This window comes from Hibiscus syriacus, unplaced genomic scaffold (genome assembly GCF_006381635.1).
Source record: "Hibiscus syriacus cultivar Baekdansim isolate YM2019G1 unplaced genomic scaffold, ASM638163v2 tig00016725_pilon, whole genome shotgun sequence".
Lineage (NCBI taxonomy): Eukaryota > Viridiplantae > Streptophyta > Magnoliopsida > Malvales > Malvaceae > Hibiscus > Hibiscus syriacus.
Window position 1 is genome coordinate 1,297,529 of NW_024062391.1, and position 20,543 is coordinate 1,318,071.

The 20,543-nt window shown below is 35.2% G+C and overlaps 1 protein-coding gene and 1 pseudogene across 1 annotated transcript; one reads left to right on the forward strand and one right to left on the reverse strand.

Annotated features, from left to right (window-relative positions):
- The first annotated feature begins 599 nt into the window (after positions 1-599).
- Positions 600-15,974, forward strand: LOC120208633 (annotated as a pseudogene).
- A 265-nt stretch (positions 15,975-16,239) lies between these two features.
- On the reverse strand, positions 16,240-16,987 carry LOC120208635 (classical arabinogalactan protein 26-like). The gene has a single exon (XM_039207855.1). The coding sequence runs from the start codon at positions 16,702-16,704 to the stop codon at positions 16,240-16,242; it is 465 nt and encodes a 154-aa protein (XP_039063786.1). The 5' UTR covers positions 16,705-16,987.
- Between the last annotated feature and the right edge of the window lie 3,556 nt (positions 16,988-20,543).

The window sequence follows — 20,543 nt, forward strand, 5'->3', positions numbered from 1 at the left end:
GGTGTGATTGATTGAATCGAAATGTCGATGGTTAAAATGAACTCGGGTAATATTTTAGTGGTCACCTGTGTAGTTTACCCTATTTATTAGTAGTCGCAAAGCGAGAAAATCCAGAAGACAAAATAGGAAGGCTCCCTCTGTATCTTGGTAAATCTCACCTTGCCAATAAGCTTTAACACACTTGAATGTTAAAAAGGTTCCCTTTTCTACTTTGTTTTCCATGTTTATTACGAGCTTCAAACTCTGCACAGTAATGGCATTTTTCGGTTCTTGATGAGGGGATGTGACTCTGGATGTAGTTCTGGGAGGGGACATTAGATTGAAGTAGCAGATTTCTTTCCATATAAATCTTTTTGCTTTCTTTCCAGTAATTCAGATTTTTAGTATTTAGTTAGTGTTTCTTTTTTGGTAGGTTTGAACATTTTCCACGCCTAAACTATTTCTTGTTTTGTACCCCTTTATGTGCATAAATACAGATAAATAGGCGAACATCTCTGTTTTTCTTACCATCATTTTCCATTTCCTCCTCCTCCTCCTTTGATCTTAACTGTAAAATCTGACACTTTGGCCTTTGTTTTTTTAAGGTAAAGAGAGAAGATATGGTTCAAATGATGAGCAAGATGGAAAATTCACGGTGGTGGTGGTTCGATACTCATCACGACGATTCAAAGCGATCCCAATGGCTTCAGTCCACTGTTTCTGGTAAAACCCATATCTCTTTTTTCCCCTCTGTTTATTACAATCTCAGATTATCTTTCGTTTTTCTTGAAGCTTTATTGTTTCTTGACCGTTGGAGGCCATTGATGTTCTTTTTTGCCTTTTTTTAGGGGCGCCTGAGATGTCGATGTCTTGTAGTATGAAATACATGTTTTTTTATTTATTTTATGTTTCAACATTTCTTGTACCATGCTTTTGTTTGTTGTTCTCTTTATTTGCTGAAATGATGGACTTGGGTTATCTTAATGATAAGGATATGCTGAAATTGATCGAGGAAGATTCAGATTCCTTCGCCGAACTTGCAGAAATGTATTACAAGAAGCGTCCCGAGTTGATTAGCATGGTCGAAGATTTCTACCGATCCCACCGTTTGCTAGCCAAACGGTATGATCAAATCAAGTCGGACCCATGAACTCGACTCGTAACATCATTGAGATCTCCATTTTCTTCCATCAAGTACCATTCCGAGAAGGCCATGAATTTTATGGATAAAAGCTTTGATATCAGCTCCGAGAGTTTTGATTCCAATGATTATGCTGAATCTGAAGTTGATTGTTAAAAGGTAATTTTACAGAAAAAGTGCTTTTATTCTCTTATTTATTGTACTAATGATTTACAAAACTAAGGCCTATGTATACACATCCATCATCAGTTATCTAACAAACTAACAAATTAATAACTGCCTAACAAACTAAATAACTGAAATCTAACACTCCCCCTCAAGTTGGTGGTTAAAGATGTTAATTAACCCCAACTTGGAAATTAAGTATTCATGTTGTTGAACTCCCAAGGCCTTTGTAAGAATGTCTGCTTGTTGATCTGTTGTCTTCACATACTCTGTTTCAATTATTCCTTCTTGAATCTTTTCTCGTACAAAATGGCAATCAATTTCAATGTGCTTTGTTCTCTCATGGAAAATTGGATTTGCTGCTATTTGAAGAGCTGCCTTGTTATCACACATCAATCTAGCTGGTCCCATGTTCTTGAACCCAAGCTCACTTAACAAACCTGTTAACCAAACTATTTCTGCAGCAGTCATTGCCATGCTACGATATTCTGCCTCGGCAGATGACCTTGCTATTGTATTTTGTTTCTTGGACTTCCAAGACAACAATGAGTCTCCTAGTTTCACACAGAAACCTGTTACTGATCTCCTAGTAGTAGGGCAAGTCGCCCAATCTGAGTCACAAAAAGCCTGAAGTTGGCACTGACTTTCTGCACTCAACAACACTCCTTGACCTGGTCTGCCTTTGATATACCTGACCACCCTCAAAGCTGCTTCCAAGTATAATTTCCTTGGTTGCTGCATGAACTGGCTCAGAAGTTGTACTGAATAAGCAATCAGGTCTTGTGTTAGTGAGGTAGATTAACTTCCCAATCAACCTTTGATAACGTTTTGTCTTCTAACAACTCATCTTCAGAAACCAGTCTTTTATTCTGTTCCAAGGGAGTTGCAATAGGCCTTGCACCCCCTAATCCAGTTTCTTCAATTAACTCTAATGCATTTTTCTTTGGCTTATAACTATTCCCTTTTCTGATCTCAATATTTCCAAACCAAGAAAATACCTCAGTTCACCCAGGTCTTTCATCTTAAAATTTCTATTCAGAATATCTTTGAGTTCTTGAATCAGTCTATTGTCATTTCCAGTTATCAAAAGATCATCCACATATATAAGCATCATGACAATTTTGTTTTCTTGTGACTTAGTAAACAATGAGTAATCAAATTTACTTTGAGAATAACCTGCCATTAGAAGGGCCTCTGTCAGCTTCATGTTCCATTGCCTCGAAGCCTGCTTTAGTCCATATAAGGATTTTTGCAGTCTACACACCCTAGTCTCCCCCTGACTGCAAAAACCATCAGGCAAGGACATATACCTCCTCAACCAAATCACCTTGGAGGAAAGCATTGTAAACATCCATCTGAAAAAGAGGCCATTGATGAATAGATGCAAGAGCCAGGACTGTTCTTACAGTGACCAGCTTTGCCACAGGAGAGAAGGTCTCAACATAATCAACCCCTTCTCTTTGAGTGTATCCTTTAGCAACAAGACGAGCTTTAAACCGCTCCACATCTCCATTCGAATTATATTTGATGCGATACACCCATTTACTTCCAATAGGAGACTTATTAGAGGGCAGGGGAACCAATGACCAAGTATTATTCGATTCCAAAGCTAAAATCTCCTCATTCATAGCCTTAACCCATACAGGATTTTGAATGGCTTCATTATAGGTCTTAGGTTCAACCAAAAGAGAGACAGAAGAAAGGTAAAGTTGAGTTTTAACATGAAGATGAGAATAATAAAGAAAATTAGAAATTGGGTAAGTACCTGGAAGAGAAGAAGACTGGTAAGACTGAACATAATCATGTAACCAAGCAGGCTGTTTTTTGACCCTAGTATATTGTCTAGGAGGGATGGAAATACTACTTAAGGAAGAGTCTTCCGAAACAGAAAGGTGAGGGGAAGGTTGAGGTAAAAAGGAATCATTTGTTGAAGCTTGAGGTGATACAAACTGATTTGAAGTCCCAGAAGGTATAGGAGAATTAAACTGAGTAGTATGAAAGGGCATGACCAAAAAATCTGAATCAAAAACATCTTGAATAAGAAAAAATAAGGAAGAAGAGGAAATGGGAAATTTAAAAGGAAAAACGTCCTCATGAAACTTGACATCTCTGTTAACAAAGAATGATTGTTTCTCAAGATTAAACAGAATGTAACCTTTTTGAGTAGCAGAGTAACCCATGAATATGGAAGGTATAGCTTTTGGAGAAAATTTGTCCTTATAATTTGGTTGAGTGGCATAACACAAACAACCAAAAACTCTCATATGAGAGAGATTTGGAGGTTTACCATGAAGGATTTCAAAAGGACTTTTCCCATCTAAAGTAGAAGAAGGTAACCTGTTAATGATATACAAGCGGTAGTAACACACTCTCCCCAAAATTTAACAGGAACTTGAGAATGAAATTTAAGAGCTCTAGCTACCTCTAACAAATGTTTGTGTTTTCTTTCAGCAATACCATTTTGCTGAGGAGTATGAACACACGAGCTTTGATGAACAATACCCAAGGAAGAAAAAAAGGAAGAACATTCATTAGCAAAGAACTCAGAACCATTATCACTTCTAACGAACTTAATTGTGACTGAAAAATGATTTTTGACATAGGCAAAGAACTGTTTTAAAGAGAGGATTGCATCACTCTTAAGCCTCAACAAAAAATCCAAGACATTCTTGTGTGGTCATCAACAATGGTGAGAAAGGACCTATAACCACTATGAGTAGAAACCCTATAAGGTCCCCATAGGTCAATATGTATTAGATCAAAAGGTTTAGCTGCTCTAGAAATACTCTGAGGAAAGGGTAACCTAGATTGCTTAGCAAGAGGACAAATAGAACATTTATGAACACTGTCAGCATGAAATCTATAAGAATGCAAATATGGTATTTTATGCAAAGTAGAGAAAGATGAATGCCCTAAACGAGCATGCCAAAGCTTAGTATTATTGATGGTTGAGAGACTCATACAATTTGAAGAATTACAGTGTGAAACAGGAAAAATACCAGAACCAAAAGTGGAAGAATCAAAAAAATACAGCCCGTGAGACTCTCTACCAATCCCCTTCATCTTTCCAGTGGAGAGATCCTGTAAAATGCAAAAGTTAGGGTAAAAAGAAACACTACACTGGAGCTCTTTGGTTAGTCTGGAAACAGAAAGGAGGTTATGAGCAAATTGTGGAACAAATAGGACATTGGTAAGTGAACAATTTTGGTTAAGGGAAAAAGAACCTGTATGTGTAATGGGAGCTGATTGGCCATTAGGTAAATGAACAAACCGAGAATCTGATGTACATGGGACAGGAGATATTAATTTTTTAAAATCGGATAACATATGGTCAGTGGCACCTGTATCTAATATCCAATTGAAAGAAAGACTATTATTTGCAGAATCAATACCTGCAGTATTAGCTGCTGGATCCATAGAAGATTCCTTGTTCAAGAGGTAAAGTATCTGATCATACTGAGCTTGTGTGAACATAGGAACAGTAGAGGCAACAACTTGTTGTAACTCAGGGCTCGATGTATTGTGAGAACCAAGCACAGATCGAGTGGAAGTCAAAGCTACTTGACTGCCTCTCTTCTTGGAGAACTTGAAATCAGCAGGGAATCCAATTAATCGGTAGCAGTTCTCACGTTTGTGCCCTCGAACCTTACAGTAATCACACACACCAGAGAATCTCGTTCTTTCAGTGTTGCCAGCAGAGTTAGAATACATAGCCGAGACTTCAGAGAGTGGAGAAAGAGCAGAAGAATGAATTCTCTGTGCCTCCTCCTGGACTAGCATCGAATACGCAAGGTTCACAGAAGGTAATGGCTGCAGAAGCAAGATTTGACTTCGTACGGCAGCGTAAGTCTCATTGAGGCCCATAAGAAACTGGAACAATTTCTACTGTGTGTAATGCGTAATCGTGCGTTGAGAAAGAACACAATCGCAAGGGGAGATTGGGGCCAAGGCTTCATACTCATCCCAAAGTAACTTCAATCGAGTGAAATAAGCTGAAATTGAAGAGTCACCTTGAGTTAGAAGCGCAATTTCACGGTGAAGGAAGAAAGATCTGGAACCATCAACCTTAGCAAATCTTTCCTTCAGATCTTGCCAAACCGAAGCGGCACTGGATGCGAAAACGATCCCAGCCGAAAGCTCCTTGCTGACTGTATTGAGGATCCAGGATAATACGAGAGCATTGCATCTCTCCCATTGTGGATGAAACGACTCATCAAAATCATCTCTTCTACAATCACCGGTGACAAAACCGAGCTTGTTTTTTGCAAGCAGGGCGATCTTCATGGACCGACTCCATATTCCATAGTTTTCGATACCGAGAAGCTGATGCGAAACAAGAAGGAAGCCAGGCGCATCGGAGGCATGCAAGAAAAGCGGGTGATTGAAATCAATGATGGAGGTTTCCATCGCTGCAACAGAGGAAGAAAGGGAGAAAAGAAAAACCTAAATCAATTTTGACTAAAAGGAAGAGAGTCACGGGAAGTAATCTGACTCATGATACCATGTTAAAAGGTAATTTTACAGAAAAAGTGCTTTTATTCTCTTATTTATTGTACTAATGATTTACAAAACTAAGGCCTATATATACACATCCATCATTAGTTATCTAACAAACTAACAAATTAATAACTGCCTAACAAACTAAATAACTGAAATCTAACATTGATGACCCCGAACATTATGAACTGTTGATGAAGCCGAGGATCCCAGGCAGGAAAAAAAATATGAAACCCGTATAGTGACTAAAGGTGGACATATCGTTAACCAAGATGGAAACTTCCTTGCCTCACAAGTAAGGCAAGAAGTGCCGACGAAGGTGTTCGATGATGGAGTGATGAAGTTAAGGGAGTGTCAACACACCTTTTTCGTCCTATTAGTATTCAAACTCTCAAAAATAGGATAGAATTATGCTAGGATTCAACTCCTAAAAATATGATAGAATTTTGCTATGTTTTAAACTCTTAAAGATAGGATCCACAAGCACTATAAATAGCCATTGTAGCTCACAATTGTAACACACGATTGGCATACGAAATTACCAGAAAAAAATACGAGCAAATAGATTGTTTTGAAGCTATTGTAAACAATTCAGGAGCAATAAAAGGTGAAAGCTTTTACCTTTCGCATTCTTTTCTTCACTTGCATGTGTTGTTATTCGTCTTTGTGCTTGAAAAAAAAACAGTTTTGGCCGAGGAAAAGGGGTTGTCGTTCGAAACTTTTCTTTTAGATCTACACAACCCCGAGGCCGTTTTGGAAAAAATACTAGGATATTTAAAACGAGGGAAGGAAAGGCTTTTAAAAATCATTTTTTTTAGGTTTGCCGCAGATGAACGGTCCCTTATGTATTATTTTCATATTTTTATTTATTTCTTTTTGATATTTCGTATTATTAAGTATATATATATATATATTATTAATTATTTTTATTCTAATATTATTTTAATGTTTTTTAAAGTTATTATATATATATATTTATAACTATTATATTTATTATTATTTTACTATTAACGTATATAAATATATTTTTCTCTTTTGCTACTATTATTATCATTATATGTATATTTTTTATTGTATTTTATTTTTATTTTTACTTTTTTTAAACATATGCATATATATACATTTAATTATATTTTTATATTTTATACTTCTTTATTTTTTTTGTTTTCATGTATTTATATTATATTACATTATTATTTTACTTTATTAAATTATTTTTTTTTGTTATAATATTTATTATATATATATATATTATATCATAATGTTTTTTTTGTTTATTCATTCTTACTATATTATAGGGATACATCACACTCATTTATTAACTACGGTCCCATCCCTTATCGTCTTTTTCCTTCCCGACACTTATACTTCACCAAACCTTGACTTTTTTTTTTATTACTTTTTTGGTGTGATTGCGTTTTTTATTTTACTACTTATTATCATTATTTATATTTTGCACTTAATAATTATATGTTTTTATTCCTCTTTTAGTTTTTCATCATTTATTTTTTATTTTTTTTCCTTCTATTTTCTTTATTTCATTTACTCTTATTTCCTTTTCCTTTAACGCGTTTCTCGACTTTTTAAGGGTACTCTTTCAAATTGATCGGAGGTAAGTAATTTTATATCATATGTTACCTTTAAATTTTAACTTTCGATTTTCTTAATTAAAAACAACTGGAAATTATGTAGTACCGAAAGGGCGGTTCAAGGGTGCTAATCCTTCCTTGACCGTAACCGAATCCGACATATCTTTGGTAAGACGCAGATCAGGTAAGATATAAGGTATCCGATTAACCTATTTATTTTTTTAAATAAATAATCGGTGGCGACTCCAATCACATTTTTCAAGTCGAAGCCCAATTCTGGGGCCCAACCGAAAGACGGTTACGACAGCTTGGCGACTCCGCTGGGGACACAGGTAAGTGAGTCAGGCTAAGGTAATTTCCAGTTGTCTTTTTAATGAAAAGGGTAAGTTTAAATTTTAAGGTAACATTTCGATCCTTATTACTTACTTTTGATTATATTTTCGAGTAATTAGTTGTACTAACCGTTTTCTCAATGATTTCATCCCTTAAAGTCTTTTTTCATCTAAGGCTCTAAACCCGAGCTCCGAACCCGTTTTAAGTGGGGGTGAAAGCGACGCATTCGTGTGAATTTATTCACCGCATATGCCTAGCAAGTAGCATTCGGGATTCATATACCTTATGTCTTCGTGTGAATTTATTCTCCGCATAGACATAAGGGAATGTGTCCTCTCGAGTTTAACTTAGTCCGCACAAACCTGTGATGGGTTTAGGACTAAGGGTGTGGCAAGCCCAAAGGGACACCAGCAAGGAGAACTCGGGTACCGTTTTTTTAGAACCTAAACCGGGAGACTATGGAGAATTAGAGCCCACCCCAAAACCTCACTTCAAACCCTAGGCTGCTTTATTTCATGCTTTACTTTCTGTTCAAAGCATGCGAACTAGACAAATATGCGGTTAGGATTTGTTTGAAATTAGCATGCGGGATAGAGATCATGTCCGGGTAGGAATAATAAGCATGTGGGGTAGGTATCATGTGGGGTAGGACTTTCATTTTTATGATCGTTTTTGATTATTTTTCACCTCACTAACTCTTTTCATCTTTATTTTATTTTATTTTCATCACTTGCATCATTAAAAAGAGGTCATTGATCCACTAAAACGTGTTTGTTAAAACTCGAATAATCTGAATCCATGGACAAAGGTGTTGTAATACAAGAGATGAAAATACAGAGGATAATCTACAAGGCGACTATGTGTCACATTCAATCCAGAAGACGTGGTGCCCACAATTGAAGAGTATATCACTCTGCTGCATTATAAAAGACTCAAAATGAACCGGGTCTACATCAAGCACAATGAAAGCTTATCTTTGAAGAACTGACTGGCAGAGGTTGCAGGGGCAAGATGAAGGTTATGTATCTCGGAAGTCCCTTTGAACACAACAATGGCAAAATGATAGCTGAAATTGGAGACCATTGCCGGCGAATTCAAGAAACAGATTAATGAACTTCACATAGTTCCTATCAATTAAGGGCTCCAATGACGAATTCGTTTTGAACAGGCTCAACAAAAGTAAATGCTCGAGATGCGATCATTCGAGACTTCTTGGACCAGTACAAAAAACAACTCAACATTTTCACGGTTCATCCGGAGAGGCCGGAGAGGTTCGACATGTTATTCAACCGGTGAAAGACGAAAGCAGAAGACTAGTCAACATGTCAGAAGCTGTCAGGATATTTTTTTCTCTTAAAAGATAAAACATTTTTGTCCCCAATAAGGATTATTCATAATAACAGTCACATTTCTTGGATCAATGCCTCGAACATTTCATGCATTCTTGCATTTTTGCATCTTCATCTACATTTTTAAGCATTTTCATAAACATGAAATTAAATCACGGAGGATTCGATGAAGTGGTCTTAACCACATTACACCACATGGAAGCCAGATTTTAACAATTAAAGAAAAACTGAAATCAGTACAGGGGGAGCTGGATCAGCTGATTGTAGGACTAAGCCTGCCAGGATGATCTGAGAAAAGAGTACCCATCTCCTAAGGGCTACAATGTTGAAATTGTTTCCACATAAGGATTCCCAAACATTCTTCTGAAAACTGTAAGGCGCTTGCCGAAGAAGGGGGCATGGCATATACCATTTGCACTTAGAGGATTATTTTGTTTGAACACTTATTTTAAACGTTTGAATTCATGTTACTTTCTAAGGTGGAGCAATTGAACAAATTTTAATCTTTAGTTCTTTGAATATTAAATGAATTAAGGATTCTTTTAATTCTTCAAGAATTATAGATTTTTGACATATGACAAGATTAGACCTTTCTTACCCTGTCTCAAACCCTAGAATAAAACACATTGATTCTTTACCCAAAATAACTCATGGTCATTATCAAAAAACCAAATTTTGACATTACCTCTATTTGAAATTCTTGAACATTACCTTTATCTTTTTTATACACCCACACCTTTCTTTGAGTCAATAAGATCACACAACTATCTTTTTAGACTCAAAATTAACCTTTTTTACCATTAAAACCCAAGGCATTGAGTTGTTCATTTGAACATGAGCATTCTTCCAAGATACAGTTTGGGGCATCTCGCCAGGAGCCTGAACATTGAGACATGTTGGGAGCAAGGAGCAGAAAAAATAATTCATTCGAAATAATTCTATCATGCATTAACTACACTGTTTTCATGTGAATAGAATTAATCCTGAAAATCTATCCCCCTGGGGATACCTCTTCTGTGAAGACTTACATGTATGGAATGATGAACGGCTTTCTTTCTTTATCCCTTCACAACAGGAGAAAATATATATCCCTTGCGTCCCCTTTTGAGCCTATAGTATTATTTTTTCTTCTGATTCAACCCTAACCAAGGATCACCCTCCACACTAGGGGGCAAGGTGGAGAAAATCTGCTCACATGAGTGAAGACATTGATTCAGATGAGATACCGAAAGGTGAACCAAATGCCAAGTGCGATGATTCAATTAGAACAAAAAGGGCAAAAAGAAAAAAGAAAAGAAGCAAAAAAGGAAAAAACAAGAACAAAAAAGAAAGAACAAAAATAAAAAAGGGAACAAAAAGCACATGCAAAAATTCCCTAAAGACAAATGGTGCATCAAGCTTCAATGAGATTGATCAAGCACAATCATTCCTGAATCACTGAATCCCTTCACTCGAAGATCATAGAGCATCAAGAGAAAGAGACATTTTGAGCAAGACAAGATCGATGGCATCAGAATGAATTGATCCTTGGTTCAATACCCTGAAACACTTGTTTGGGCCTATTTATCCTTTTCTTTCATAACCACGAACCCTGGCCTACATTACGTGCCTTAAAAGTCCCTTCTAATCATACATGGATTTCTAAACAGAAGAGACTATCTTCAGATTTCATCCCGCCCATCAGGATTAATCTTTGTTTGTAAAAAAACAATGTAATTAATGTATGGTAGAGAAAAATAACAAAGGGGGGTTCAAGACGTAAATCCTGAATAACGTCTTGAAACCAAAGGAGGATTCGAGTTGAAAACCTGAGAAGGCGGCTCGAATATAAAAATTTTGCAACTGAGGCGATCACACAAATTCCTTGATAAGGCATCGCACAATCCAAGTGTGACAACGAAGGTTGGGAGTCAGAGAACACTTCCAGTAGAGAAGCATGCAAGCTACCCCATCAATCCTTTGAACATCAAATACCAAACCTTTGAGCATCAAATGCCAAACCTTTGACCAAACACAATGACCTGAGACTTTTTATCCTTTCCTTACTTGACCATCTCTCAAAGATATCTTTGATCTTGACAATTGTCAAATAGCTATAATTTATTGAAGGATTAACATTGTAATTAATTCTTTGATATCCAATGAACTCTAGTTTTATGATTCGTCTCAATTGTAAAACCGTGAAAGGGGCAATATTTTTAAAACTTGGGATTAAACATTTTTCGAAACTCTTTTAATTGATATTAAAAGAGAAAGAAAAACATTTTTTTTCAAACAAGACAGTCTCTCTAGAGTGGATCTTGGTAAATGACATGTGACTCTTAGACACAAAACTCATGCTCAGAATCAATGCTGAAGCAAGAAATGAGGAACATTTGTGGCATCTTTGAAGATTCAACATGAAATATTGGAGCATTTTTTTGGGCATCTTTGGGGATTCAACATCCTAATGCAAATTATCAGGCCTTTTTCAAGAGATAAAATATAACCAATTCATGTTATATGCATCTTATGCATACATTTTAGAGCATCATTTTTTCCCACATACATAATTTTTGCAGCTTTTAGAGCCAAGTTTCGACTTCAAGACGAATGATACTCGAATCAAAAGTACCTTTAAAGATTGATGTTGGTTGCTTAACTCAGCAGCAAGAAGCTACACTTCAACCAATTTGACATATTGAAAGATCGACAGATCTTAGAATCAACTTCAGACGAGTTCGAAAGATAATTCAGAACCGATCCAGTTCGCATTTTCAAGTTGGATTTCAACTTCATGACGAAGGATATCCAATTCCTGGCTCAACTTCACGACGAAGGGGCCACCCACGATTTCAACTTCACGACGAAGGGAATCGTGCTCACTATTGTCTCTCTTGAGACAGTTTCCCTTGAAACAAACTTTGTCTCTCTTGAGACAGTTTCCCTTGAAACAAAATTTTGTCTCCCTTGAGACAGTTTCTCTTGAAACATAAACATTGAAAACATTTCCCTTGAAATGAGTTTTGTCTCTCTTGAGATAGTTTCCCTTGAAACAAAATTCCGTCTCCATTGAGACAGTTTCTCTTGAAACATAAACATTGGAAACATTTCCCTTGAAATGAATTTTGTCTCTCTTGAGATAGTTTCCCTTGAAACAAAATTTTGTCTCCCTTGAGACAGTTTCTCTTGAAACATAAACATTGAAAACATTTCCCTTGAAATGAATTTTGTCTCTCTTGAGATAGTTTCCCTCGAAACAAAATTTTGTCTCCCTTGAGACAGTTTCTCTTGAAACATAAATATTGAAAACATTTCCCTTGAAATGAATTTCGTCTCTCTTGAGATAGTTTCTCTTGAAACATAAACATTGAAAACATTTCCCTTGAAATGAATTTCGTCTCTCTTGAGACAGCTTCTCTTGAAACAAAATTTTGTCTCCCTTGAGACAGTTTTCTCTTGAAGCATCATCTTTGAATATGTTTTCCTTGGAACTAATTTCATCTCCCCGTGAGACAATTTCTTTTGGAACTAAGTTTTGTCTCTCTTGAGACAGTTTTTCTTAAAACAAAATTTTGTCTCCCTTAAGACCGTTTCCCTTGAAACAACAAATATCTTTGAGATCGTTTCCCTTGAAACGAGTTCTGTCTCTTTTGAGACAATTTCTCTTGAAGCATCATCTGAACCGTTACACTCAGCTCAGGCACATACTTGGGATAGCATTTCTCAAATCAAAAAATAGAATGTGCACATCAGATTTGAACATTTGAAGAATTTGAGACCATGGATCAGAACTTGAAGATTCCAGAACCAAGATTCCAGAAAAACAACCAGAGATCGAGATTTCTCTCCTGAACCCAAAAATAACATATGTTGCATATGCATTTTAGGTATACCTAAGAGAATTGCATCCATCTCATCACATATATGCATAACTTTTTCAGGTTTTAGCTAGAGTCAAGTTCAACTTCACAACGAAGGGACGGTTGGTTACCAACAACAATTTCCCAATTTCGGAACCGATTTCAACTCCACGACGGAGGATATCGTGCTACCCGAGACAACACAAGTTCAACTTCACAACGAAGGGACGACTGGTTGTCAACGAATAACTTCCCAATTCCAGAACCAATTTCAACTCCACGACGGAGGATATCGTGCTACCCGAGACAACACAAGTTCAACTTCACAACGAAGGGACGGCTGGTTGTCAACGAACAACTTTTCAGTTTCATCCGCGATTTCAACTCCACGACGGAGGATATCGTGCCACTCGAGACAACACAAGTTCAACTTCACAACGAAGGGACAGCTGGTTGTCAACAAACATTTTTCAAATTTCAGAGCCAATTTCAACTTCACAGCGAAGGATATTGGACTCGAGACAACACAAGTTCAACTTCACAACGAAGGGACGGCTGATTGTCAACAAGATTTCGTTCATAGTCAATTTCAACTTCACAGTGAAGGATATTAGACTCGAGACAGCACAAGCTCAACTTCACAGCGAAGGGGCAGCTGACTGTCAACAAACAATTTCCCGGTTCCAGAACCAATTTCAACTTCACAGCGGAGGATATTGGACTCGGAACAATATTTGGATTTCAACTTCATTGCGAAGGATATCCAAATCTCAGGCTCAACTTCACGACGAAGGGGCCCTGTACGATTCCAATTTCACAAACAGATTGACCCAACTTCACGACGAATGAGTCATCTATAACGCATCAACACTGAAGTTTTCAGGTCAAGTTTCACCTTCACGACGAAGTATCTTGATCCAGAAGACGATTCAAAGGCCACTCGCCAAAAGCTTTGAGTTCGATTCCAACTTCACGACGAAGGATATAATGCTTAGAAGCTTCCAGATGAACTCGACTTCACGACGGAGGAGTCATCCGTAACTCAATTCGACAGGGAGTTATTGAAACATCAGAGTCAATTTTCAACTCCACCGAACGAAAAGTGTGTTTTTCAATCTTTGCCCTATCCCCGTTACACGACTATGGGCAAAGAGGGGCAGCTGTCAACACACATTTTTCGTCCTACTAGGATTCAAACTCTCAAAAATAGGATAGAATTATGCTAGGATTCAACTCCTAAAAATATGATAGAATTTTGCTATGTTTTAAACTCTTAAAGATAGGATCCACAAGCACTATAAATAGCCATTGTAGCTCACTATTGTAACACACGATTGGCATACGAAATTACCAGAAAAAAATACGAGCAAATAGATTGTTTTGAAGCTATTGTAAACAATTCAGGAGCAATAAAAGATGAAAGCTTTTACCTTTCGCATTCTTTTCTTCACTTGCATGTGTTGTTATTCGTCTTTGTGCTTAAAAAAAAACAGTTTTGGCCGAGGAAAAGGGGTTGTCGTTCGAAACTTTTCTTTTAGATCTACACAACCCCGAGGCCGTTTTGGAAAAAATACTAGGATAATTAAAACGAGGGAAGGAAAGGCTTTTAAAAATCATTTTTTTTGAGGTTTGCCGCAGATGAACGGTCCCTTATGTATTATTTTCATATTTTTATTTATTTCTTTTTGATAATTCGTATTATTAAGTATATATATATATTAATTATTTTTATTCTAATATTATTTTAATGTTTTTTAAAGTTATTATATATATATATTTATAACTATTATATTTATTATTATTTTACTATTAACGTATATAAATATATTTTTCTCTTTTGCTACTATTATTATCATTATATGTATATTTTTTATTGTATTTTATTTTTATTTTTACTTTTTTTAAACATATGCATATATATACATTTAATTATATTTTTATATTTTATACTTCTTTATTTTTTTTGTTTTCATGTATTTATATTATATTACATTATTATTTTACTTTATTAAATTATTTTTTTTGTTATAATATTTATTATATATATATATTATATCATAATGTTTTTTTGTTTATTCATTCTTACTATATTATAGGGATACATCACACTCATTTATTAACTACGGTCCCACCCCTTATCGTCTTTTTCCTTCCCGACAGTTATACTTCACCAAACCTTGACTTTTTTTTTTACTTTTTTGGTGTGATTGCGTTTTTTTATTTTACTACTTATTATCATTATTATTATTTTGCACTTAATAATTATATGTTTTTATTCCTCTTTTAGTTTTTCATCATTTTTTTTTTATTTTTTTTCCTTCTATTTTCTTTATTTCATTTACTCTTATTTTCTTTTCCTTTAACGCGTTTCTCGACTTTTTAAGGGTACTCTTTCAAATTGATCGGAGGTAAGTAATTTTGGATCATATGTTACCTTTAAATTTTAACTTTCGATTTTCTTAATTAAAAACAACTGGAAATTACGTAGTACCGAAAGGGCGGTTCAATGGTGCTAATCCTTCCTTGACCGTAACCGACTCCCGAATCCGACATATCTTTGGTAAGACGCAGATCAGGTAAGATATAAGTTATCCGATTAACCTATTTATTTTTTTAAATAAATAATCGGTGGCGACTCCAATCACATTTTTCAAGTCGAAGCCCAATTCTGGGGTCCAACCGAAAGACGGTTACGACAGGGAGGAAATAGAGAAGCTGAAAGAAGTGAACGAGGCTCAGAAGGCTCAAATAATCGAGAAAGACGAATTGAAGAAAGAGGTGATTCGACAACTCAGTTTGGCTGTCGAAATGCTTAAGGATGAGAATATGGAGCTTAAGAAGAGTATTGCTAAAGCACCACCCCTAAGGAAATGGAGTCCCCTTGATTTCAACAAAGTAAAGGGAGGACTTTTCGGGATGTTATTCAAAGGATCTCCAAAATCTGGTCCTAGCGTCGTTGCTCTGTAGTTTTCAGGTTAGGTTACATCAAGGCAAATAGCATATACATATTCATATACGTATATAAGTTCAGGTTAGAAGCATTTTTATACATGTTTTACCTCAGATTGTGCTATTCTTCTGTTCAATTTGTTTCATCGTTGTTTTTGTTTTTCCTTTGTGAAAAGATGCTGAACTTAATGTAGTCTTTTTGCTAATACTATATATAAAGTTATTTTTTGTACCAAAACAGAGCTTCTCTTTGAGATTTAGAAATGTTTATGCTGCAAATCTAGTGAATTAGAAAAGAAGATTTTGACATTATATCTAAACAAAGTTTCCAACAACAATGGCATACATTTTCACAGGACAATCAAATCAAACTAAGCAATATATATTACAAAAATTCAGAGTGGAACTACTACGCCGGCTAATTGGGGTTGCACTAAACAGAAATTCACACACCAGACAGCTACTGCAATAAACAAAGCTGGAGATTCTAGAGCACAAGGTGATGTTGGATAAACCGAAGTGGATACCGGCAAAGGGTCAGCTGGAGAAATAGCGAAACCAGGAGCCGGAGCCAAGATGTCATCCGGATTCAGGGGACTGGGGCTCGAAGGAATCATGGGCACCGATGAATCAGTTGGAGAAGGCACCACACCATTTGGAGTAGGGAACAAAGGCTCGATATTGGGGGGTAAACTTGCAGAAGAGGCTAGCGGTGCACTCGGCAAGATTGCCAGTGCAGCCGATATAGTTAAGTATCGTATGTGTTCTGGCGACCACGGCGATGATGATAAGGCTACCGAGGACAAATAGGCCATTAGAAACACAAACAAGTTTCGCCATGGTGACCAAAGGGAATCCATCAAAACGAAGATTTTTTGGTATTGATTCTCCGATTTTGAAACTTTGAATAGAATGTGATGAGGTTGATGATGATAAAAGGGTTACAAAGCTTTTTATGTGCTGATGAGGGAAGTGAAGGAGGAAAAGAGTGGGGTGCTGCTGTAAGTCAAAAAGATGGTTTGTGAATTTTATGGTAAAATACAGCTCCGTTGGTTAGCAACTAGACAATGTGGATAAGTAAATTTGTTGTTGGAGCACATGATCCTGTAGGTTTCCCTTTTTTATCCTTTTGCTGACATTATTGTTTTGCTATGTTTCACCCGTGCGATTGTTGCTTGTAGTACTTCTGTTGTAGAAGTAGTGAACCAAACTTGCACAGAAAATGTTAGGGTTCTACGTACCCCACATAAGACATGAATGTATCAAGCCATAACCTCAAAAGTCACCCTTAATTAGCGATTTTCAAACTGTTATTTCAATTATCGATCAAATCAAATGTTCAAATGGTTAATTTGTTCATTAACCCAATTAAATTGAGCAAAACCAAATTAATTGATTTATTTTTACTTTAACCGTTAATTGAACCAATTATTTTTGGAAATTATTAATCAAATTGAGAAAAATTCAGTTAATTTGGTTGGTCATCAAATTAATCGATTTTTTTTAAATAGTTATATTAATTTAGATTTAATAGATTTTTTTTCCATTTGGATTAAAATTTGATTGGGTCTTAAAAGTGTAAGGCTTAATGCAAAAATAAATGTCTACATTATACTTGTTAACTTTAGGTGTATAAATAATTTTTTGATAAAAATATGTATTTAACGTCTCCGATGTTATACTTTTAGGTGTCTGGACTGTAATGAACGTTAAAAAATCGTTATCTAACACACGACATTTCTATATTATTTTTTGAAAATTCTATTTTCTTAAAAATAAAAATATTAGTAAATTTTTAATTAAAAAAATTTAAAAATATATAATTTTTAATTCCTTCCCTGGCACCACCGCCAATTCCAATTCACCCACCCACCCACCACCACCATCGTCCGATTGATGCGCAGATTCCCCCGTCCAATTCATGCGCGCAAATTCACCCCTTCCCTGCACAACCAATGATCGGGAAATTAAAGATTTTATAAATTAAAAATTAGGGTTTAAGACTATGGGTTTGAGTATTTGATATTTTAAAGTTTTAAAGTAACAATAAGAGCGATGATCAATTATTAGATGAAAGAAGACCTATGGGTGATTGTTCGTTGACAGAAATGATGACAAGAAATGACTGGTGATGATTGCAAATGAGTTTGAAATTAAAGATCCTCAAAACGTTTTTTTACGAAGGGAGAAAAGGGGAGTCTCGTTTCGAAATAATTTTAAATGATCGGTTAACGATAAAACGTAGTTCGAGGAGTCGTCATCAATCTTCGATTAGAGTGTGATTGGGCACAAAAAATATGTCATTTTAATTAAAACAACAAATTCCCGATATGCGTTACCAAAATTTGAGTTCGAGAGTCGGTTACGTGTGGGGAAGGATTAGTACCCCCAAAGCGCCCTAAATCAGTACATAGTCGATTAATTAGTTGTCTTTGCAATGAATTTACGAGTTCGAGTCTAATTTAATTTAAGATCCCCTACAAAATAATATTCTTTGAATTTTTGGATGATCATAATAGTATTTAATTATTTCTTATCGAGAAGAATCGATCTCTCATACCTTGAAGCAATCGATTCTTACTCCAATCGAAATAAAGAAATATTAAAATTTCATTATAAAGTTCACTATTAATTCAAAATAACAACACCGAAAATAATTTTAAGAGTGAAAACGATAATATCTAATTATTTATAATCGAAAATAAATGACCTCTTATAAATTAAAGCAGTCATTTATTACTCCAATCAAAATTAAGAGATATCACTATTCCGTCTTAAAATTCAATATCGATTCGAGTGAAAACGATAATATATAATTATTTCCAATCGAAAATAAATGACCTCTGATACCTTAAAGCAATCATTTATTGATCCAATCGAAATGAAGAGATATCACTATTTCATCTTAAAAATCAATATTAATTCGAGAGAGAATGATAATATCAAATTATTTTCAATCGAGAATAAATGACTTCTCATGCCTTAGAACAGTCATTTATTGCTCCAACCGAAATGAAAAGTTATTACTATTATCAATATCAATTTGAGTGTTATTATTTCGAAAACCCATCGGAAAACACATGCAAAAATAAAACAAATTAAAAGCATTTATCAAGCAAGTATAATTATAATACCCCAAATATCGAATATGTGACCATAGTGAAATAACTTAAATTCTAGTGGGTTAAATTGAGTAAAATTGAAAAGTATGAGGAATGATTTAAGAAATTATGGTTGGGACTTATTGGTAAGAATGAAAGAATGGAGGGGCAAATTGGTCCTTTAGATGAAATGAATTTAATATTCATTTAAAATGGGGTTATTAAATAAAAATGAATAGAAGAAATTAAGGGATAAGTCTGAAAGTTCTCTCCTCTTCTTCTTCCTCATGTCCCGAGCTCCCTAGCAAAGGTAAGGCTTTAATTAGTTGGTTTTTATTTTCGTTTTTAGGTTGGTTTTCAAGCCTTAAGTAATATAGAGACTAAGGAAGGTTCAAGGAGGATTAAATCTAAGAGATAAAGGTTTTATATGATATTTCATAAAATGGGTTTTAAAATGATTTGATGAAATATGGTTAGTTATGGAAGATTTAAGGCATTTTTAACTTGTCAAAGAAGTAAATAAGAGATTAGAAGCCTTGGATGTGATTAAAAACATGTTGGAAAAAGTAGTGTGATTTTTGGTTTGGAGTGTTCTTTAGAGAATTTGGATGTTATAGGAAGATTAATGAAGGAAAGTTAGTTGGGTTAAGTGATGTTAAGTTTAAGGGTATTGTTGGAGGTATAAGAAAGAGAATTTAAAGGAATTTGGGTAAAATTCGAGCTGAAAATTTGAAAATCTGGGTAAGGGTATTGTTATTGGAAGAACGGTGTCAATACTATAGCTTCAAATTTGGGGAAATACGACGAACAATATCAATACTGATGCAAGCAATATCGATACTGTTGTGGGTATCGATACTAATATGAAGGTATTGATACCATGGATTTTAGAATGCAGAAATGGTATCGGTACTGAAGGGAGTATTGATACCATAATATAGAAGTATTGAAACCATAGAAGGGGTACCGATACTAAGCAACCTAAAATTTTAGGTTAGAATGAGCTTAAATAGAATTCGAGAATAATAGTTCTTTTAAGTATTATTAATGTGTATAATTTTAGAAAGTAAACTTACATTTGTATGGTTTGTATGATTACAGATGCTTGTGTAGATCGTAATCAAGCTCCCGAGTCATGCAAACAGAAAGGCAAAAATAAAGTCGCTGATTAGTCGGATTTACATTTTGGGTATAATATCGAGGCATACCAGGTGAGTGCATTTATTATGTATTTATATGTTATGATAGTTATAGATGTATTTTTTCTTAATGTATGTATTGCATTTACCGAATGGGCACTATGTGTGCAACTAAGAAATTCATAATAAGTTTATGAATTTCCATATTGGCACTATGTGTGCAACCCCACGTAACTCATAACGAGTTTGTGAATTACCGTATTGGCACTATGTGTGCAAACCATAAAATTTATAATGAATTGTAATAATCAATTGGTATTCGAATTGTTATAATATACTCGTGTTTAGAATTTACCTTATTATTTGTTATGCCTCACTAAGTGATTACTTAGCGTGTGTTAATTTCAAGCATAGGTATTAATATGAGCGGAGTAAGGAGTGCAACTGACATCACAAATC